General features: G+C 40.2%; 1 protein-coding gene across 2 annotated transcripts; it reads left to right on the plus strand.

The window, feature by feature from the left end:
• The first annotated feature begins 5066 nt into the window (after positions 1–5066).
• Positions 5067–22447, plus strand: EED (embryonic ectoderm development). 2 transcript variants are annotated; one of them, XM_048934218.1, is made up of 12 exons: positions 5067–5193; positions 8068–8220; positions 12612–12704; positions 13523–13588; positions 14333–14458; positions 14575–14656; positions 16098–16189; positions 17067–17200; positions 18272–18377; positions 19245–19403; positions 19777–19850; positions 20701–22442. In XM_048934218.1, exons 1-12 carry the CDS (start codon positions 5071–5073, stop codon positions 20825–20827), a joined length of 1335 nt encoding a protein of 444 aa, XP_048790175.1. In that variant the 5' UTR covers positions 5067–5070; the 3' UTR covers positions 20828–22442. The 2 variants fall into 2 exon arrangements, with proteins under 2 accessions (XP_048790175.1, XP_048790176.1); XM_048934219.1 differs by lacking the exons at positions 14575–14656; positions 16098–16189 and having other exon boundaries at positions 20701–22447.
• Positions 22448–23264: the final 817 nt, after the last annotated feature.

Consider the following 23264-nt stretch of genomic DNA (forward strand, 5'->3'; position numbering starts at 1 on the left):
GTAGAACAGAATCCACCTCAGTTGCCATGGCTGTATTTTTCCATTGAGCTAACAGAATTAAAAATTTACCTTTGCCAGTTAATTCAGCAATTCTTACCAATAAGCCCATGGAAAACAGTTAATATTAATAAGAAAGAACTCTTTTTATACAGCAGATGCTGTTATAGGGTAATTTAGAAGCAGAGCTCTCTCTTTCCATAAGTAAAGTATCTTTTAACTAAGACAGAGTAAAAACAGTGGCAGCACAAGGCCAGGACCCAATGTAAATACCAGAGCAATTCACATCACAGTGCAGCCCCTTCATCTTTGGGATAGCAAATTTCAGTACTAACTAGATAGCAGAGAAACTCTGAGATAACTCTGCTTAGAAGGTTAGTCTTCTTAACCCACCACAATTTCTTAGGTATTCTCTTAAGTATCTTGTACAGCCTTCTCTTGGAGAAAAAAAAAATATTGGGCAACCTGGACCAAATAATTGTCAAAATCACCATAAAAAGGATGCAAGAAGGTGGAGATCCTTCTGTTTTATATAGAGGATCTGAAGCATATCAGGGAAGAAAGATGCCAGGGGAAATGTCTTGCTGGACCTGTTACAAACAAGAGCAGTCTTGGCTGCAGCAAACACAAAACTGTAGAGCTGAAAATCCTGAGAGAAATGATCAAGGCAATGAGTGAAAACGCAGCCATGGACTTCATGAAAGCAGATACTGGGTTACTTGGAAATCTCCTTGGCAGCATCCAGTGAGAGACTAATCTAGAAGAGAAGTGGCCCAGGGCAACCGGTTGATCTTCAAAGACAACCTCCTCTAAGAAAAAGAACTGTCCGCTCTGATGTGCAGAGAATCAAGGAAGTATGAAAGAAGACCAGCTTGGATGTATGAAAAAAATCCCAGCTGAGCTCCAAGATGAAAAAAAGTACACAGAAAGTGGAAGCACAGATGGGCTGCCCAGGAGGAATACACAGACATTGCTTGAGCGTTCAGGACTCATGTTAGCAAAGCCAAAACTCAGCTTAAAGTTGGAACCAGACAGGAGGTGAAGGTTAACAAGAAACGCTTCCGTAGGTATGCTGTTACCAAAGGAAAATATGGGCCAGTTTCTCAATGGAGACGATGATAAAGAATATGGAAAAGGCTGAAATGTTTTTCCACCATGGTTTTCAGATACATTCTGTGTGTAGGCATCCCAGTTCCCCAATCCAACTAGCAGAGTGTGTGGAGTGAAGCAGTATCCAGCAAAGGGAGCACCAAAGCCAACTGAACATAAGTAAGTCCACAACGGCTACTGGAGGAGCTGGCCAGTGTAATTGCAAGGCCACTCTCCATCACGTTTGAAAGGTTACCTTGATCTTGAGAGGTTCATGATGAGTGAAGATGGTTAAAGATCACACCTTTGTGTAGGGCAAGAAAAAAAATCTGCAATGCAAGAGGACAGTCTGCCTAACTTTAGTCCTTGGGGAGGTGATGAAGCAAAGCCTCCCAGAAGCCGTGTCCAAATGCATGAAGGACAAGAAGGTGATTTTGAACAGCCAGCATGGATTTGCCAGGACAAAATGACTGCTTTCTACAATGAAACGACTGGCTGTGTGGACAAAGGGGGAGCTATGGATGTTGTACAATTTTTGCAAAGCTTTTTACATGTTTCTTTAGTATTGTTGCAGTCTAATTGGTGAAAAAATGGATGGATAAGTGGATTACAAGGTGGATGGAAAGTTGGCTTGGCCACTGGCTCAATGAGTGATCAAGCAGTACAAAGTTCAACTGGCAGCACGTTTCTAGTGGCAGCCCTCAGGCACAAATACTGGGGACAGTATCGTTCAGTGTCTTTTTATCGATGACCTGGATGATTCTTAGCTTCACCCCTGTGCTAGAGAATATCATGGAGCAGATCCTCCTGGAAGCTATGCCTTTCAGTATTTAAAGGGGAGCTGTAAGAAAAAATGGGACAGACTCTTTAGTAGAGTCTGCTGTGATAGGACAAAGGAAAATGGTTTCAAATTAAAAGAGAGGAGATTTAGACTGGACATAAGAAAGAAGTATTGAGGAACTGGCACAGGTTGCCCAGAGAGGCTGTGGATGCCCCTTTCCTGGAGATGTTTAAGGTTAGGCTGGATGGGGCTCCAAGCAACCTTACTGCAGATCTCCCTGTAACATTGCAGGAGTTGGACTGGATGACCTTTATGTGTCCCTTCCAACTCAAGTAATTCTGTGATTCTATGGGATGGAGAGCAATCACAGCAAATTTGCAAACAATACTAAAATGTGGGTGAAAATTGATAAGCTCAAGAACAGGACTTCAATGCAGAGGATCCTAAACAAGTTGGAGAAACAGATTCACAGGATCTGTGAATATATACAAAGATATATGTGAATATATACAAAGATACACTGGTAAAATTCTCATCAGGGGAGAAATATCCTTATGCAACAGAAAAGGGTAAGAACCATCACAGGATCTTAGCAGGGAAAGACTTGGAGGTCCTGATGGACAGCAAGTGGCACATGAATCAGTACAGTGCTCTTAAAGATTAACCAAAAGTTGTTAATGACAGAAGTGTAGCCAGTAAGTTGAGGGAAGAATTTCTTCCCCTCTTTGTGAGAAGACATCTCACATGTGTCCAGTTTTGAACTCCTCAGTACAAGAAAGATACTGATATACTAAACTGAGCCCTCTGGAGAGTCACCAAGCTGTTTAGAGCCAGGTGATCAGGATGTATGAAGAGAACCTGAAATAACTGGGCCTGTTCAGTCTGTGAAGAAATGTACTTGACAAGAATGAATGAAAGGAGTAAGTCTCATTTACTTTCACCCACATATAAAAACGTATTTCAGTGTCCCTGTATGATCCAGAAATATTTTGCTATGTTGAAAAAAAAAAAAATAATCCTATCTGTTGAAGATTCAATGGCTATATAATATTTACTTTTGGAATTCTATGAGAACTCACATTTGGCTAAATACTCCCATATATATCAAATTCAGTCCTTCAAAGCACATACTGTATGCTCATAAAATACCACCAAATCATCACTAATTGAAACAATGTAGATTTCTTACTGTTCTTCCATTTTCCTCTACATGCTGTTCCAAGGGCCCTATAACTTCTTAGTTAATCTATGCATATTCATATAATGGTACCATACTAATTAAACTAATGAATCAAAAACCATGATATTCATATTTTCTTAATCATCTCCCCTGCCAGGATGTAGGAGACACTACTTTCACAACATAGCTGAGAAACTGAGGGACAGAGAAGCTCGTCGGATTTCCAAATAGAACTTTGTCAGAGCACAAACCGAAGCTAAATCTCTGAGCTTTCAAGCCAGTACTTAACCACAAACTAATTCTTTAAATAGAAGCGGGATGAAGTGTACTATGACTGTTGGAAACTCATCTTCCCTGGTGTACTGGCCCCTCTTCTGAAATAGAAGGAAAAGCAAGTGGTTTGGACTAAGAACTAGACAGAGAGAGCAGGAAGACTGTCATGTTGTGAAAGAAGTCCTCAAGAACTCAGACAAAGGAAGGCAAAGACCAGTTTGGGCCCAGCAAGTTGATGGAGACTGAAAGGTTTTACTGGCTGATTCTGGTGTGGGTGGGAAACCTTCCTGTGTGCAGGCCAAGAAGCACAGGCTGGCTGGGGCTTTCACTTTCCTTGTGTTTGGGATGAGCTAGTGAAACGTGGCAGAGCTGAGTACGTAGCTGGCCATCTGGAGGATGTCAGGTGACAGCTGCAAAATGAAGGGGAGCTGTCTTCTCTCCATTAGCTCAAGGTCACCCATGATGAGAAGTTAAAAACGCTCACTGCTGAAAACTCCATGCCTGCCCTTCATTTCTAAACCACAGTCATGATTTAGTCTTAATTAAGATGCCAATCTAAAAATATCTCGTCATATTTTAAGAACGAGCCAGTTCATTCTCCGTGTATGTCCTCACAAAGGTGTGAAATGCTTTTATCACAGCCTTGATCTTAGCGCACAAATCTGGGCAGCTGTGAGTTCCCAGAGCTTTTATTAATTGTGATCTACAGTCTTTTGGTCTATATTATACACTGCTCCAGCAGAGCCTACAGTTCTGCAGCAGAGAAGAGAGACTATTGCTAAAAATGCTACAGTACATGCACCAACTTAAGCACTTCTCCTTATCTCTGAAGTTCACGCCAGATTAAATTTTAGATACAGGCCAAGGTTCACCTCTGTCACTGCCCTCCAAGAAATCACTGTGCAAGACTGGAATGCCTCCTCCAGGGAGAAAAGCCTTGGTTCTGCCCCTCTGAGAGAAGCAGATAAGGCACTGTGCCTGCGGGCAGATTACTTCCTCCATTTAGCAGATTTATTTTTTATTTAATTTTTTTTTTTTCCACCGTTCATTACAATGATTCTGGGACTTGTGGTTTTAGAAAAAAAAATAAAAAATCATAATCTGGCAACTGCAGTATTTGATTTACAAGCAGCAATCTGCAAGTGGTAGAAACTTGCAAGGGGCACAGGAAAACAGGTGATTTTTCTTCTCTGGCAACAGCATTTTTTAGATGAAAGGCCTTTTTTCCCTCATTCCAGCCCTGTCTCGGTGACAGGGCAGGGAACAGACGCCTCACGTCCTTTGCGAAGCTCTTTGGAGAGCAAGAGAACCAAAAAAGACTTCGTGGATGAGACAGAGTAGCGTGAGGGTGCACAGAGGAAACTCATGGGTCACAGGTGCTGCGGTGACCACGGCCTACTTTCTGCCTCACGAACGTGCTCGACAGGGCTGGCACAAGGATACAAAACCACAGATAACGGTACAGAGTGCCGTTATGCTTTATCGTTTTCGTGTATCGCTAATTCAGTTACAACCAATAATTAATAAGACTTCTTAGTTCGATGGTTACGTGCAGTGCGAAGGGCGTTAGCGCACACACCCCCTCCCAGCCAGCCGCCCGCCGCTGAGGGGCCGTGAGGCGCGGGAAGGCGGATTTTTCAGCAGTGTGGCAGCTGAGGCGACGCGGGGCGCGGTGCTGCTTTACGGCAGAGCTTTGCGACGCCCCCGGTCGCGCTTTACGGCTGCGTGGCGGGGGCGGGGGGCGGGGAAGATGTCTGAGCGGGGAGAAGCGCCGGCGGCATCGGCGGGAGCGGGGGGCGAGATGCCGGCTAAGAAGCAAAAGCTGAGCAGCGATGAGAACAGCAACCCCGGGGACCTGTCTGGTGATGAGAACGTGAGGAGGAGTGGGAGTGAAGCGGGAAGGTGGGGGAGGCGGTGGCGAGGCGGGAGCGTGCGGCAGCTCTGTAGGCGAGGGGCCGCGCTTTCCCCGCGTGCGTGAGGGAGAATTGGAGGCCCTGAAGTGTGAGCGCCCTTCTCTGTCACTCCTTTTTCTCGCAGAGTAGCCAGAAAAAAGCTGCTTTTCGCGCAGCTCTGTGTCGTTTTTCATCACTGCCGCGTTGTAAAGCAGCATTCAGTATTAATTTGTGCACGCAGCACTTTGGGGCATGAAGGAATAGGGAATAATCGCAGCGTTGTAGGGGTTGGAAGGGTCCTCTGGGGATCATCCCGTCTGACCCCTCTGCTAAAGCAGCCGTAGGTTGCTGCTCATAAGCTGCTGTCAGCAGGAATTGGCTGCAAGGGTTGAGGGCTGTTTCCTCTCAACTGTGCTAAAATAGAGGCATTCAAAGCAAAGGTCGTGCGATTGATTTCAAAGTAGCTTAAGAGTTGAAAGATAATCTGAGCGATCTGGTATTCGGTTTGTGCAGTTGATGAATTGGGGGAGTTACTGAAGTAGCAGTCAGGGAGTACTGTTGGTGATAGGTAGATGGTTGGACTGGATGATCTTGAAGGTCTTTTCCAACCTTGGTGATTCTGTGATTCAGTTCCGCTTGATGTCTTTCTTGGTTAGAGCATTCAGTTGAAAGTGAGGGAGATGGATCACATTGCCCATAACCACATCACCCATAGCCTGTGCAGGTGCTCCTGTTGATGGAACAGCTCTGAGGTACTGTGTGCTACTGCTGCTGGGCCTTACCGAGCATCGGTGCCAGGCAGCTGGACATGCAGACCACGCGTTTGTCCTTCAACTTCTGAGAACAAGACTATGTTAGGAAATGCTGCTTCTCTGAAAGAGTGATCACGCACTGGAAAGGGCTGCCCAGGGAGGTGGTGGAGTCACCGTTTCTGGAGGTGTTCGAGGAATGTTTGAACGTTGTGTTGAGGGACATGGTTTAGTGAGAGCTACTGGTGACAGGTGGATGGTTGGACTGCGTGATCTTGTAGATCTTTTCCAACCCTGGAGATTTTGTGATTCTGTGACTGTAAGTTCTTTAGAAGGGATAGACAAGGATGGAGTGGCTGTGCAATAACTCTATGTTAGGGAGTGTTTCAGTGTTTGGCACAGGCTGCCGAGGGAGGTCATGGAGTCACTGTCCCTTGAAGTTTTCAAGAAGAGTAGACGTGGCACTGAGGGACACAGTTAGTGGGCATGGTGGTGATGGTTGAACTAGATGATCTTAGATCATTTTTCTAACCTTAATGATTGTATGATTTGTGAATCTGAGTGTAATGTGATGACAGAAGCTCTCAGATTTGCTTTGGTGTTTGTTATAGGCTGTCTCAAAGGTGAAAAAACTCTATTTCCAAAATTTTGTTATGAACTTTGCTACTCCTAAAGGCCTAAATTGTCCTTAAAAGATGGCATAACAGTATTGATTTGCAGAAATTCTGTTTTTTTCATGGAATCATAGAATGGCTTAAGTAGGAAGGGACATCAAAATCATCTTGTTCCAACCCTCCTGCCATGATCAGGGTTGCTAACCACTAAATCATGCTCTAGATCTGGCTGCCCAGGGCTCCATCCAAACTGGCCTTGTTCATCTCCAGGGATGAGTCAGCTACAGCTTCTCTGGGCAGCCTGTGCCAGCACCTCACCAGGTACTCCACAGGTATCTTGAAGGCATGTTTGTTGGCTGTGTTTTAGTTTTAGTTACCTGCTTGTACTGTATTATACCAGGTACTTGGTGTTCTTGTATTGACTGCATCTGGTTAGTCCAGAGAAAGCTTGAGTTCTGTGGAGTATTATTATTCTTGACAGCGAGTGCTCTTAGGAGACCAGTGTTTGGCAGGCTCTGAAATTGCTTAGGGTAAAGGAAAAGAAATAGCTGAATGTAAAAATTGAAAAACCTGGTTATGCTTACTGGGAGAAAGGATGCAGTGTGAAGGAAATGACTGACCTTATTCCATTTTCCTAGTGGAACTTCGTGATGCAGCTTCCTGTTACACTTCATGTCTTGCAGTGACAGGTTGTTTATTGTCTGTCTGCCTCTGTCTCCCCAAATTTGGATCTTGTCATCATGTGGCTGTGAAATGAGTTGTATTCCACCAGCTTTCTGCTGGAAAACGTACAGGCAAACTTGCCAGGGGGAAAATGAAGTTTGTTGATTTAACAAGCTGAGCTTTCTCACATGGGTTTACTTGTTATGATGCAGGTGAAGTGTTCTTCCCCATAGCACTCCTAATAGTTTTGTGTCCATTTTATACTGTGGTGCCCAAAACTGGCTCGCAGTGCTGAAGATGAGAAACTGTTAGAAAGAGTAGGAGGGAGGGGTGAAACTTCCTCTTCCAGTGACACTGCTGACTTATTGCAGAACTGTGCCTGACGCTGCTGAGGGCCTACAGAGCTATTCCAGAGATTCCTGACATGGGTAAACATGTTTTTAAACAAACATTGTCTTGATTCATTAGTTCACGAGTATTCATTTCATCTACGTCAAAATACTTTCTAGGAAGGCAATGCCTTTTATTCAGATATTTCTTAAGAGCAGCTTCCTGGATTCCAAAGAAATTTCACTGTATCGCAGTTCATGTATGACCCTTTTGGGTTAGTCCTGGTGTGACTCATGTTCTGTTTCCAGAGAGAAATGCTGTTATGTTAGTAACAGATTTAAGTATGTGAATCTAAATAAAAACCAAGTCCTGAGGGATCTTTTGTTCTTATGGAGGAAGAAGGGAAAAGTGAAAAGGCTAAGTGCTGCAGTTAGCTGATGAATTTATACGTCGGTTAATTATATCTTTGTTCCATTCTGTGTAATTCAAATGTTTTCAGGATGATGCTGTTAGTATTGAAAGCGGTACTAACACGGAACGCCCCGATACCCCAACAAACACTCCTAATGCACCGGGAAGAAAAAGCTGGGGAAAAGGAAAATGGAAGTCAAAGAAGTGCAAATATTCCTTCAAATGTGTAAATAGCCTAAAGGTAGGTATATGTAAACTTCAGCATGGGAATGTGGGATACTGTTTGCTGTCAGTGATGTAAATACAGGCTGTGAGACAGTCAAGGCAATTATATACATATAATAGAATATTTAAAAATAGCTGTGTTTGGAGTTCATTCAAAGAAAGTACTTTTGTGATTTGGGATTGTCCAAGTTTTGAAGAAAAAGAATGCTAAGAAATAGGAATCAGGGTAGGCAATGCTGCAATTAGTCCAATTATTTTACAAAGTTATGTTTGATATTTTATAATTATGAATTTTATCAAAGCTGTAGTTATTGATATGGTGGATTAACAGAATAAAAGTGGATGTGTGACAGCTTGCTGCAAAGCACAGATTCCACACAGATTCTTCTTCCTGATAAAATGTATTTAAAAAAACAATGTAGGGAATAGTTTTCTCCACACACTTTTCACATTGTTTTTTTTTTTGTTACCTGACCGTTGCCATTAATCAGTTGTCATGAATCACATCATGCAGTTTGATTAATTAGTCACGAGGGTTGTGTTTGTACCTGATGGGGGTCATGTTCACCCAGAATACCTGCTGCTGTGAAGGGCTGTGGGTTTGTGATTTTTGACTCCCTGTTTTTGTGTTTAGGGTATTGTTTTCTTCTGTACTGAGCACAGGACTGTGAGGAACTGAATGAGTTGTTTTCACTTTGATTCTTGCACAGTGCCAGGATATTTTTTCATTCCCCGCCCTCACGTGGAATATTTATGTGTTAAAAGCTGTAAATATGCCAGTGGATTTGATTTCTTAAAAAGGGAAAGGTTGAATCCTGAACACGATAGGAGTTGTGTCAAACTTTTTGTCTGTCTAACAAGAGGTTATGTGCAGCTCCACAGCGGGTGATTTTTGCAGAATTTCTTTAACAGGTTTGTGTCATTCTCTCACACTTAACTGCTGGGTTTTGCTGATGTTGCTGTTTCTGAATTTAGGCTTCAGGCTGCCTCACTGAAATGTTAGGCTAGCTAAGTAGGAGGGGATGAGAGATTTGGATCATGAAAACCTCCTGAATGAGCTTTGCTGCAGAAGAAATTGTGATGTGAAGCTACTCTGACAAAAGTGTCTGGGGAAAGCAGTTGATCTTAATGTGTTTTTTGAGGTATAAGAGTGATCTCTGGATCTTTCAGAGCGGAGGAGTTCTTTCATTTTCACCCTGGTAGGCAGCAGTTGGTGTGGTTCACATGAATCACCCCCACAGATGGTGCTTTTTGTGGCTTCAAGTCCTGCTTAAACAGGGCTGTGGGCCTTTCAGCACCCAAACATTTAGCAGTATCTGAATTATGCTTAGCGTATTTGTTTTCTTTCCACAGACATCCCAAACTGGTTAGTGCTTTTCAAGGGTATTCTGGAATAACAGAACATCTCTCATACCTACTCTGGGGTGACCCAAAAGATCACCCTGTGTGGTTAATCCCCAACTTCAAGGACTTGGAAGGGGGTCTGGGAACAGATTGCTGTGCAAGTGGAATCAAACACAGAGAATAAATGTAGCATTTCAGCCAAGTGAGATATATTATTTCTAAGTCTTCCAGTTTCTTTTTGAATTGGTTTAAAGACAGGCTAGGTAATTCTTTTTACTTCATTTTTGAGGAAGCCTCTCTCCTTTTTTCTTACCCTTGATATTACAGATACTGTGAAGATAAACTGTAACAACTGAATATTGTGTGTTGGTTCAGAGAGACATTGCACTTGTTGGATATCACATTGTTCTGTCTTTGAACTGTGCTGTAAGATGGATGTATTGAAATTAATGAAAAGTCAACATGATTTAAAGACATAGAAATTTATTTTAATATCCTTTATAGATGTATATATTTTTTTCAATTTCTTATTCTTAGTTTTCCATCTTTCATTTGCTTTTACTTCTTTCTTCCTGGAGACAATGAAATATGGCCATTGCTGACTGCTTTGAATGTCAGATGGTTATGATTCAGCCTGGAAAACACAGTACTTGCTAAATATGCCTTTTAACCACTAGTGTGGAAGTTATTTTGGCTGAAATTTAAGCATCAGGCAAACAAATATGTAACTTGGAAAATGACAGGAAATCAAGAAGTGCTTTATTTCATTGCTTTTTACAGCACTACGTTACTGGAAGGTAACTGAAAAAATCTTTGCTGTCCGTGGGCTGAGAGGTAACGTAGCTCATAAATGAGCAGATACAACTAACAGAAGTACATCCTCACTTCTGCATATAATTTTTTCTTCTAGATCTTCCAGCAAAGAGGAATTCTGCTTTGATGTGCTCCCTTCAGAACAATGCCACCATTTGCCCTACCCTTCCCTCTTGTTTAGGGTGTGGTTGAGTAGTTGTTAGCTGTTGAATGTCCTATTTCAGCTTTTGCTCACTGTCCCTGGACCTGGGAATTGGATTCTAGTTTGTTGTTGGGTAAGGGAGAAGTAACTAAAACCACAGCCAGTGGTGGTTTGCTTCCCTTTCAGGAAACCAGGAATGCATGTGTGGTCAGTTTGTGCCTCGTTAGCAGCGTGGGTGATGGCATTTTAAAATGTGCTCATGCACTTGCAGGTGATTATTTTGCGTGTGCATTGGCTTAGTGTTTATTTCTGCCTTCTGTCTAAAAACAGGTCTAACCTTATTTTGTCTGTCTGAAGCTGAGTTGCTATTTAGTGAGTGAGGGCAGAACCAACTGCTGATTATCTTTTTACTTTCATAGTAACTATAGGATCTGTTTCTTTGCCTTCTTTCTGGTGCACAAACAACCCAAGTATTTTGAGCCTCTGCTCTTTATTTATACCAGAGTCAAGGTGGCTTTTCACCATTCTACTCTTGAACCAATATTTGAGTCAAACTGTCTATAAAACCAAGAGTCAGGTTGTTGTGACGGATTCAGCCTCTCAGGATAACTGTAACGTGCAGCACCTAACACTGTAATGTTTTGAAAACCTGGTTAGCAGCAGGAACAAAGATTAAAACAGATAAGTGTTATCAAAATAGCATGTGCTCTTTCTGACCAGTGAGGATGATGGTAGTTTAAATGAGGTAAGTGTAACTTTAGACAGATACCTGGGTGTTTTCCCAATTCTACATCACTCAATTTAATTTTAATGCTTTACTGTTGCTGAATACCTCGTTTTTTTTCTTCTGCACTGGGGTTACTAATAACCTTGCTACTTTTCCCACGTTCCCCATCAAACAGCTACCCTGTTCTTTAATGTTACAGTGGCTAATGCTTAGAGTTCAACTTCAGACATGCTTTTCTTAATCTGTATTGAGCTTTGAAAATTGTACCTCTCCTTACAAGATGCAGGAGGGCCTTCACTCCAAGTTTTTTTTTCACCTAGCTCTTCTAGCTGTCCCTGTTGAGGTAATAACAGATTCTGCCTTTCCCAGTAAATATGGCCTACTTTAAATTCTTCCAGACTTCCTTTTTAGCAAGCTTTTTTTTTTTTTGAGCAGAATTGAATTCCTCACCCATACCCCCTCCTCAAATTTGTTCTGTGGTTCCTGTATGGTTTAGATCTGCCAGGTCTAATATTTCTCATGTTGTCTCTGAAGCACTGCCATTTGAAGGCTGCTTAACAGCCATCATGAGACACTTCCTTCCTGCCTGTACTGTCCCAGACAGTCCCCTGTGGGGAGGCACTTTAATGAACATTATTCTTACTGAAAACATCCTGTCAGGACAGGCCAAAATACTGTTATCAATTAATAACAAGCACCGCCATATTCATTGTGATTTATAAACATATCTGCTTCTTTTTTTTTCCTCTTAAACTGATGTAAAATGTTTAAAAATAATACTTGACATTCTTCTGATAAGTGTTTGTGAAGGAGATCTGAAAACACTTTGTAGACATGAACTTAGCAGCAGCTTTGTGACGTGTTGGAGTTAATTCATTGTGCCTGTGATGGAGTTGCAAGACTTAACTGTGCTTTAATAGTTAAATGTAACCCTTCTCCACCCTTACACCAGTATAATTCTTCTCAATCCTAACAGGTCTTCTTTGTGATGTTATGAATCCTTGTGTGAAAGTAACTATAGCGATATAAAGTGCTTATAGACGTGACCTTAGGAGGTTTCCTTGTTGAAAGATGCAAAGCAAAGTAAGCAGCAGTTGGGACAACTTCAGGCCTCAGCTGTGAGACAGCAGTTCTTCCTTTTGAATTTAAAGCTTTGTTGAAAGGAAAGAAATGTTTTATCCTCTGTGAAGACAGCCAAATTCAAGTGTGATGTTACAAAACTGTTCTTTTTAGCTGTTCGCTATCTGAAATTATATTGGGTGTGAACCTAGTAGTTCAGGGATGAAAACAATTTAACTGTTTTCCATTACAACTAAATTTCACAGAAATAATGTGTTTTGTGGCCTTTTTTTTTCTTTCTGATCTTGCTTTACATCTGCAGGAGGACCATGGTCAGCCTTTGTTTGGAGTCCAGTTTAACTGGCACAGTAAAGAAGGTGATCCTCTTGTTTTTGCCACTGTAGGCAGCAACAGAGTGAGTAACCTGCTGGTAACAATAAGCCCTCCTGGGTGGTTTTCTTTGCTTTTTTTTTTTTTATTTTTTATTTTTATTTTTTCAATGAAACCCTTTACCTGCATGTAGTACTGACACGTGGTAACTTCACACAGAAAGCTATATTTCTGAGGCATGTAGTGTTTGTTATCTTGGAGATGTACTGCCTCTGAGTAACTGCATGTTGTCATGCCATCCCTGCTTGGGAAATAGCCTCTGTAGTAATGAAAACTTTCGCTAGTAACATGAAAGTAAGGAAGACAGGTGCATAGATGTATCTTCTCACTGAAATTACTCTTCTTAGATGTTACGGGTTCTAGAAGGCTAAATTAACGGCCTGTGTGAGGTGACTTCATATGCTTCTTCTGAACAAGATTCTATGTTGTTTTATCTTGAAGTTCCTTCAATGGAAGTGCTGTAAATAAACAAGAAGCCTCTCATTGCCAGGTTTGTCCAGCCTGACAAAAGTGCTAAACTAAGATTGCCTCTGTATCAAATGCTCACCTAAAGACTGGGTCTGGTTAGAGGCTATTGAATTAACTAGTTATAAGTAGAGAATATTCAAATGGTATCATTTAGTATTTGGGAAGGACTGCTAACCTTGGAATGCTGCTTTACTAAAACTCTGCTGTGCCTGTTGTTTTATCAAACCATTTTGATAGAAACAAACAGGTGAGATGAGAGCTAAACCGTAGAAGCATATTGCCACTCCATGAGAAGCTCAGTGCGTAGGTGTATTTGATTTCCTCTTGAACTATCACAAGTAAGTCATGATCTCGCCCACTTCTTTCTTTCCCCAGGTTACTTTATATGAATGCCACTCCCAAGGAGAAATACGTCTGTTACAGTCCTACGTAGATGCTGATGTATCCTTCTAAGTAAAAATACACTTGTTTGATTCCTCTTTATTGTAATTGTGGAGGCTTTGTAGGAAAAAAAAAACGCAGAGGCTTTTCTGTGATTTAATACCCTGCTCATATGGCACATTCCTCCTGCTAGGTCTTAGCCTTCTTTCTTCTTTCCCACATCCTCGAGTCTCTCATATTGAAATAATATTGGAAATGCAGACTCATGGAACATGCTGCATTAAAGTATTTGAAAACTGATTCTCTGTCAGTTTGGTCTTCCCAACACCAATATTTGTGCAGTGTTTCACATTCAGTGTTTTACAGTGGTCTCAGCTCTTTGAACTGGAACTGGATTTCAAGGCTAAGAATTATGTTTCATACTCTGAAGTGGTAATAACTTCTGTTGATCTGTTGCAGTTCACAAGTTACTGACTTATGACTGGGTCTTGATTCATTCTCATTTTTATTCCCAGTCTTTGGATATTTTGGAGAAAGATTGAAAAGCAATGCCAAGAGAGAGGAGTTCTTAGTGTTTTATGAAACAGAAGTGAGGAAATCTGCAGAAAAGTCAGTGTTGATGATTATTTGCAGATGTCTGATCAAATACTCATCTTTTTATTGTTGGATCCAGCAGAGATTCATGGACACGTGGACAACAAGTTTGCTTGAAAAAGCACTTTAAAAATATATATTTAAAGTTAAGTTTGCTTGAAACCAAAACAAAATTCCAGTCTCTTCTGTGTTCCTTAACATGAGATGTAGGCAGATGAAAACTTCTATACCTGTGCATGGACATACGATAGCAATACAAGCCATCCTCTTCTTGCTGTGGCAGGGTCCAGGGGTATTATTAGGATAATTAATCCTATTACAATGCAGTGCATAAAGGTAAGTGTTCAGAACTTTGAAATGAAGCTTACGTTTCTGTAATGCATGAAACATGTCTTCTAAGTACATGTAAACATGAGGGGAGATGATAACTTGGTCTCTGAATTCTATCCCAGCACTACGTGGGTCATGGAAATGCAATCAATGAACTGAAATTCCATCCAAGAGATCCAAATCTCCTTTTATCTGTAAGCAAAGGTGAGGAAAAAAAAAAAAACCTCTTGTGTTGTTGAATAAATCAGGATACTTTGGATTGGATTTTTGATCTTGAAAATGGCCAAAATCTCTCAAGTCTTTGAAAATTTTATTAGTGGGACTGAACAAGTTTACCTTGGAAGTCTAGAGCAAATCTTGTTCTTCTTGGATATATATTAGATACATATAAAATCCATGGCCTACAATAAAAATACCCGTGGTGCAAAGGGATTGTGAGCACCACTGCTTTTTCAGGAAAGAAATGTGAGCACCTGAGTTGCTTTTTCCTATCTCAACTATTTGGTTTCAATTTCTTTCGATTGTTGAAGCGTGGTGCCATCTAGTGGGGGTATTTTAATGTTGCAGATGGCATTCACCACTGCAAAGGGAAAACTGATTCTGTCTCTGAAGAGCAGCTCTGACTTTCTTAGGACTTCTGAGTGAAAAGGGTATCACTGAAGGAAGAAACAAGTTTATGCTGTGGTGTCTCATGGACTTGTCCAGTCTAAACAGTCACAGCTTCCTAATCTGGACAGTTCTGTTAAGTAAGGGGGTACTTGATGTGCCTCAGGAGCAAACCTTCAGGAGTGCAGAGCTGGTAACATAAGGGGACTTTTGACTTACATGTAGTCAGTGTCACTGATTAAACTACGTGAGAATTATGTTGGGAACTTCTCTGATTCTTCCCACTGTCACATTTGTGCTGTGGGCCTACTTTTGAATTTCAAGACTTCTGTGTATTTTGTCTTTTTGATACCATCTTGACATCAGCCAATAGAATTACGAGGTTTAATCTGGATACTGCATATCATTGGGCATAAAGCAGGAGAGTACTGGAGTCTCTCTGACTGATTGAGAGATTGAATGGAAAAAGTGGAAAATATTTGGGACTGAGTGGCCTCCAGTTGGTATCACCATAATTCAGTGTAGTGTGTGTTGTAGAATCCAAATGGGAAATGCATTAGAGGTTCCCATTTCTACATGGGAAATACAGTACAAGTCCTTAATTAGCAATTGTCAGAATTGTCTTTAAATGAGCAGGCTCATCTGACTGACTTGGGAATATATATTGTTTATTGAAACAGTTCCTCCCATCCCTACAGTCTGTGGCTCATAAAGAATAGCAGTTAAAAGAAAAAAAAATTAAAATTAAAAAAACCCAAAAAACTTATTGAATGCTGTTGGAAGAGTGGCTAAAAGGAATTTTAACACTTCAAGATCAGACTCTTACTCAATTTTCAGATGATCTAAAGACCTTAATATGTTTGGTTTAGTTGTAATGGCAATTTAGTTAATGCAGTTCCATTGTTTCTAACAAGTGAAGAAGAATGAAGTGCCTTTTAAATGTTTACATCAACACCTGTTATTGAAAGTGGTGAAGCTGAAATATATTATTCATATGTACATATAAAAAGCAGCATGTAATTTTATTTGTTCTTTATAGATCATGCATTGAGACTGTGGAACATCCAGACAGACACGCTGGTTGCAATATTTGGAGGAGTAGAAGGGCACAGGGATGAGGTGTTAAGTGCAGTAAGTGGAAGACTGTGGGGCAGTGATTTAGATTTACAAAGGGTAGTAAGCCTATAGCATGCAACTTTTTATCCTCCTGTGCACTGTTTTGATATTTTACCTGCTTTAAAAGAAAAGTGCATAAAGTTTAGATGTAGTGGTTTCATTGATCTGGCCACCTCTCCATAGTCAGGACAGGTGTTCACTTTCTGTTTCTGTTTCAGTAGCTAGTTTTCTCACAATGCAGCCTAGAACTAAATAAAATACTGCTCAGTGGGGCTAGAAAGAGTAATAAGTTTATTATAGTCCCACTTGTGAAGTTCTCATGGTCTTATCAAACCAAAGCAACAGATCTTTTAGAGACATGGTAGTGAAGGAAAGAAGCTCTTTCAGGTAAGTTATGCTGCTTTTCAGTGGCTACAAACAGATGCTGGTACCCAGTAAATACTGACCAGAATAGCTGACTTTTGAATACACTCTTCATAACAGTTGTTTCTTTTTCTGTTGTGGGATTTGAAAGGTGAGGTATATATTCAAGACCTGATGCTGTATTCTCTTGTAGTCATATCCATGCAGAAGGCCTGGAGTTGTGTCAGGATTCCTCTGTAAAATGAAACCTTAGGAACTGACTGAGAGGGAGCACTAGCAGTAGATTTGTTGTTTGTCAGTGCTGCTGAGTGTGCCTCTTTCTTGAAGGGGAGTAACAGCGATTATTAAGATACTGTGTTTCTTTGTAGTTAGTAAGATTAAGTTGTTAGTATTTTTCTCAGTGAAATATGCAGTTTTTATTACATTCTTTACACAGAAAAAGCTGTTTTGATGGAAATGTTTGAATAAAATCTGAGTTGATATAATGCAGCTTAGGCTGGGGGTGCTCAAAACTATTTTATATACATAGGATTATGATCTTCTTGGTGAAAAAATCATGTCTTGTGGAATGGATCACTCTCTCAAACTCTGGAGAATTAATTCCAAGAGAATGATAAATGCCATCAAAGAGTCTTATGAGTACAATCCAAATAAAACAAACAGGTATGTATCTTCATCTTGTCTTTGTGGGTTTTATTTTTATTTTTTGGTTTTCAAATGAAAACTCTCATCAATGGCCCAGATCAATCCCTTAGACATTGGAAGTTCTTGGAGATAGTGACCTGGGAATTGTGCTGGAGATTGAATTCTTAACACTTTTATTTTTAAATATCTCAATTACTACTTAACTATTTATTTGAGTAGGGAATGCCTGGGATTATCATCTTTATCATTCTTAAAGCTTGTATTACATCATGGTTTAGTGGCTTTTCTTCCCCCCACTTCCAAATTTCTAGGAGGAAATCAAATTGTTAAATGTAGTAAACAATTTAGTTTTATACTGTGTAGTTTTCTCTCATTATTGTATTTGTTATCTGTTCTGGGGCTGGAAAAAAACAACTGCTTATGTAGTAATAACTTTAATTTTCATCATTCTCTTATCTCACTTCAGATACACATAAATTGTTGATTAAACATAGTGATTTGTTATATGATAGATAAATTTCTCCCTGTGAAGTTCATCAACTTTTTAATCTTCCAGTTAAACCATTGAGAGAATTGAAGTCTAAACCACACTGAACATGTTCAGCAATGAGACTAGCTGTGAAAGTGCTCTCACTTTTTTTGGTAATGTTACCAAATATTAAATGATGCTTTAAAAAAGAGAAGTAAAAATATGTTTGTTTGGGTTTTTTTTTTTTAGTGTGCTTTTCTATTTTACTGTCTAGGTGTTGCACAATAAGCATCAGGAAAGTGGAGCTTAAATTAGTTCTTAAGGTACTTAGCAATGGGAGCTGCATGGAGCTTCTGAAGGTGTGGTTTTGCTTTGTGCAGCCTTTTATAGTAAAGCATTTTGGGAAATAAATTATTTTAGTAGGAATGAGATGAAAATGGACAATTCCCATTTTAATAAAATAAAAAAAAAGTACAAAATCTACTTTGCAGCAGAAGTGTTAAAAGAAGAAAAAAGACAGAGCTGCCCTTTTAACATTGAGATACATTAAAACTGGCCATTGAAAATTGGGCTTGTATTTCAGTGTTTCTCTGAACCTCACACGGCTTTTTTTTCTGTAGGCCTTTTATTTCCCAGAAAATCCACTTTCCTGACTTTTCTACAAGAGACATACATAGAAACTATGTTGACTGCGTACGATGGTTGGGTGACCTAATTCTTTCCAAGGTATGGTGCAAGCTTTTTCATCCACCTTGCTTTTACTGGCTTTTTTTGGGCTCTTAAACAGTAGTAGTTTCACTAGAATACGAATTGCAGGTTAACCTACTATGCTGCATGACATGATTTAATATTACCGATTTTGGCGACTTGTAGATAAGCAACTTTTACTTCAAAAGTAAAATGATTACAACAGTCATAACTGTGCTAAAAGTAGCAGGATATCAACTACCCGTGTTCTCCACGAGAAGTGCAGGAAGAGAATGAATGCGTAGTTACACGTGTGGGATCCTGCAGCTAAATGGAGAAATGAGGATTCGCACAGTGGAGTTCCTTGGATTTGTGTGATAACTTGCTTGTAGACATTAAACTACATTGGGCCAGAAATTGGTGCGTGTGTGTTCTCCTAATTGTTAAAAGGTCTAAAACATCCTCGAATCTAGGCTATTTCAAACCATGGTTGAGCATATGTGGTTGATTTCTTCTGAAGTGGGTGAGGGAGAGCTCCTGCAATCCTGTGAGCTGGCAGACCTGTGAGGACAGCAGTACCCAGCAGGAGGTTGTGATATTGGTGATGTGGCTGTGATCTGAGGACAGAGACGAGATTCTCAGTTTTACTTTTTTAACATAGGATGGTTTGTTTTGGAGGGGAGTTTTAAGATCATCTATTTCCAATCCCCTGCTATGGGTAAGGACACTTCCCATTAGACCAGGTTGCTCACAGCCCCATCCAGCCTGGGAACACTGTTAATGAGATGAAATGTTAGCTTATAATTAAACAGAATGTCGTACAGTATAAACTATAGTGCTTTTTTTTTTTTTTTTTTTTTTTTTTTGGGTGACTTTTTTTTGTTGTTCACTGCTTTTTCCTCCTAGTCTTGTGAAAATGCCATTGTGTGCTGGAAACCTGGTAAAATGGAAGATGATATAGATAAAATCAAGCCAAGTGAGTCGAATGTGACCATACTTGGGAGATTCGATTACAGCCAGTGTGACATATGGTACATGAGGTTTTCAATGGATTTCTGGCAAAAGGTATGTGTGAGCTTGGACCCTGCTGTACCTAGGGGTGCATAGCTCTTCATTCATTACATATTTCTGTGTATGGGAAGAGTTTTGGTACCTGTGATGTGGTGTCTGAGAAGCAGAATGGTCTGCTACAAGGGGCTTTATGTGAAACTGTTATATTTATTGGTATCTTCCTCCTCTGTCTGCAGAGATAATAATAATATGGGAGAAAGGAAGCAAATTACATAGAATTTCCAACCACTTCATCAAACTTGTTAAGCAATTAATGTTCAAACATTTAAGCACAACTGAACAGTCTTCATAAAAATTTGAGCTTTATGAGTTTTGTATCTTTTGAATAATACAGTAAAACTTCTCTGTCCTCTGCTTTCTTTTTAAGATGCTTGCTCTTGGCAATCAGGTTGGCAAACTTTACGTTTGGGATTTGGAAATAGAGGATCCTCATAAAGCCAAGTGAGTGCTTAACGCTCAATTTTCTTTTTGTTGAGACAGGAATCTGGGGAACTTTCCTCTTTCTTTTACTGACAACTACTGATATTCTTAAGCAGTGGTAGCCACTCTAACTACTAAGTAAATACATGTTCTGAGCCCCTGGAGGTTATTTATTTATTTTGCTGTTCTATTATTTATATTACAGTAGTGCCAAGAGGTACCAATCAAATTGTGTTGAGCGGTGTATGAAGATAAAGTGAAAGAAAGTATCTTCCTCCAATTGCTTGCAAACTGATTAGGTAGAAGATTTATGGAGCAATTAGGAGAAATAGATGGAAGGACTAGAGTAATGAGGGTACAGAGGTTAGCTCTGAGCACAACCTGAAGAAAACAATATGGCTTTTCAGTTTCATGCCTGTGTGGCCAGGTGATTTCATTGCATGTTTGAACACATGTACAATGTATTTGTGAATGTCCAGTAATGTGTACGTATGCCTGTGTAAAAATACAGGTGTGCATATACCAACTTGCTGAAAAATGCTGCAGTACTGAATTGCCCCATGGCCATATTTTATTCCTAACAACTGGAAAAGAACATTGATTACAAGGTCCTAAATAACGTGATGCAGTAAGATTTTAATCAATGCTTCGGTGAAATTTGAGTGGATGAGAAATGGCACTGGGTGAACCAGAAATCAGTGCTTTCCCAAATCCAAATTTGGAATACAAAATACACTGTGATATAATCCTGCTACCTTCTGAATTCCTCCTAAGTCACATAAGTAAGAAAGTGGTGGAACAGCACTCCATAATGTAGTAGCAGCAAGTGCAGGTTGAACATTGCAGCTGAATGATTTTCTTTTGTTTATAGGTGTACGACTCTTACTCATCCTAAATGTGTTGCTGCCATTCGACAAACCAGTTTTAGCAGGGACAGTAGTATCCTTATAGCTGTGTGTGATGATGCCAGTATCTGGCGCTGGGACAGACTACGATAAGTAACTTTTTTCTTAATTCAAAGTAGAAAATATATTTTCAAATTATAATATAGTCTGTTAACCTGCTAGCACGGTAGATGCGTTTAGCTTAGACTTCCTCGAAGGTTCAGCAGGCTGGAGCTGAACTTAGTGATGTTTACATTCTGTGTATTGTTCTGCTTGAACTTTTGCTGCTTTTAATAAAAAGAAATATTTTTGTAAAGTTTTCTGAACTGTCCATTTTAATTATTTACCACAATAAGCTTTCAGTTACGACCCATGGAATTGCTTTATGTACAGCTCGTGCATAAATACATAGTAATTTACTTGATGCTGTATTCATCCTTTTTTAAGCTGACTAGAAATGTAATGAAGCTATTGAATATTATCCAGGGATAAAACATTTGTGTGTGTATAATTGAAATGTTAGTGCTTGTATTCTTTGTAAGTGTTCTAAGACACTGCAGAATAGTTGTGTGTAGCTGCGTGAACAATGGAATTGTTAATATTTAGTAAAGATTAACCATTTAGGGCTCTTTTTTCCTACTGTTCTCTTATCCTTTACCCCAACTTGAATACATTACGTATTATGTACATGCCAGCACAGTCTCTGCCAACATATCAGTGAATTTTTGTTACTGAATTAAGGAGATGGTCCTGTCTCCCACTGACTTTTCAAGTATACGCCTGGCTTTTATCTTTCATGATATTGCATTTGCCTCTTTGTTCCAGTTTGGGAAGCTCATAAATTCTCTGTTTAGGTGGCCTACCTGTTCAGCTTGAAATGGTATTGACTAAGTCAGTTCTATTAGTTTGTACTTAGAAATTTGCAAAACAATGAGATCTGGAGCTGGCAAGTAGTTTGCAAGTGTTAGTCTGTAACATACAACTACCCCCCTTATAGAAAAAAAATACATATATTCTTATTCCTGGAGAACAGCCATAATACCTTTGTAGCAAAATAAGCTGAGAAGGGGAAAGATGAGAAGTGGGGCTGGAGGGTTTTTTTTAACCTCTAGTTCAACTGAACTGCCAGCACAGCATGAGCTAGTGTTTAGGTGGCAGCAGCAGTGGGCCTGTGTACTTCATGCATGTGGGGCTGGTAGAGTGAAAAAGCACGGGGATGGAACTGTGGAAGTGAGTTGGAGAGTACTCCAAAAAGCCTGTGGGAACGCCCAGGAGTTCTTCAGGTGAGCTAAACCCTATTCAGAACGTAGAGGTTGGAGGCTGATAGCACTGAGTGTTTGCAAATGTTGAAAGTGAAATAGGACACAGAAGCAGTTACGACTTCCAGTCACAGTTGTCTGTTATATTGTATGTTACCACTAAGCTGTTTCTGAGAGGAAGGAAGGGTGGTACTTAAATAAAGGCCTAAATACAATTGGGGTGGCTTCAGCTTTTTCAGCTCATAATGTTCTGACAGCTGTTCTCTTAAAATGCAGGAAAATGTTCCAAGAGGTTTCCTTTGAAATGCGATTTAGGGTTGGGTCCCATTTGGTGGGGACTCTCTGTTCTTTGAAGTGCAGTGTCAGTGCTGTTGTGCATTTACCATTTCTTCCCTGCAGTGGGACTGCTCACGGTTTCTTTCAGAGTCATAGAGCTCTTCACTCTTGGGACACAGCAAACAAATGTTGGAGCTAATAAAAACTTTGTAAACCTCACCTCTGAAGTACAGGTGGTTATTGTATGCAGTGTCTGTCTCAGCTTTAGGCTTCTGCTATGAATGGTGATGGTCAGATTTATCTGCTTGTCACACAAATACTGAAGACTTTCAATATGTCTTAGGACAGAGCTACCTGGAACAGAACATGAGTGAAGTAGAAAAAAAAACAAAAAAACAGCAGTTACTGAAGCACTTAAGGTTAATTGTGCAAAAAATATTAAAGAACAGTTAACTCATCTACCTGGACTAGAGCAAAATACAGACTAGGAGACTGCTCACCCAACTGGAGATATGCACAGTATAGGGACAGTACATATCAGTCAGAATAGGAGGGGTACTTCTGAATGATGGTGAAACTAGTTCTTGGGCATGTCACACAACTCAGCAGTAGCAGCTTCTCTCTGTGTGTGCAGCTTGGGATGAATGAGGTGTAGATGCTTGCAGCATAAATGACTGCAGTTGGTCTCCAGCATCTTGACTGTCTTTTAAAGAGCTTGTCCAGCTGACTGTTCAGAGTTGGGTTACACAGCACTTTGAGCACCTAGAAACATCTTAAGTTAAATTTCCATAGATAAACTAAATGCCTGTTTCTCTAAGCATCTCGCAGTGATCACATTTCAAATCCTGCACAGCCAGTGAAATTCAGTAACCTACCAAAATCAGTGTTCCTTACAGGAGAGCAAGAAAAAACACGCTTAAGCAGCACAGCAGTCCAAGTGAGCAATCCACAGTTGTTTTGAAAGATATTTATCTGATACAATGTGAAGGGAGATGGAGTCTTACTTCTGCAAGTTT

The sequence above is a fragment of the Lagopus muta genome, chromosome 1, assembly GCF_023343835.1.
Source record: "Lagopus muta isolate bLagMut1 chromosome 1, bLagMut1 primary, whole genome shotgun sequence".
Taxonomy (NCBI): Eukaryota; Metazoa; Chordata; class Aves; order Galliformes; family Phasianidae; genus Lagopus; species Lagopus muta.

What these genes read in the sequence shown, in the direction of transcription:
- EED (XM_048934218.1), top strand. Translation starts at nt 5,071, where the DNA reads ATGTCTGAGCGGGGAGAAGCGCCGGCGGCATCGGCGGGAGCGGGGGGC. An exon ending in ACCTGTCTGGTGATGAGAAC is followed by an intron (nt 5,194 to 8,067) that starts GTGAGGAGGAGT and finishes AAATGTTTTCAG; the next exon opens with GATGATGCTGTTAGTATTGA. An exon ending in GAGGATCCTCATAAAGCCAA is followed by an intron (nt 19,851 to 20,700) that starts GTGAGTGCTTAA and finishes TTTTGTTTATAG; the next exon opens with GTGTACGACTCTTACTCATC.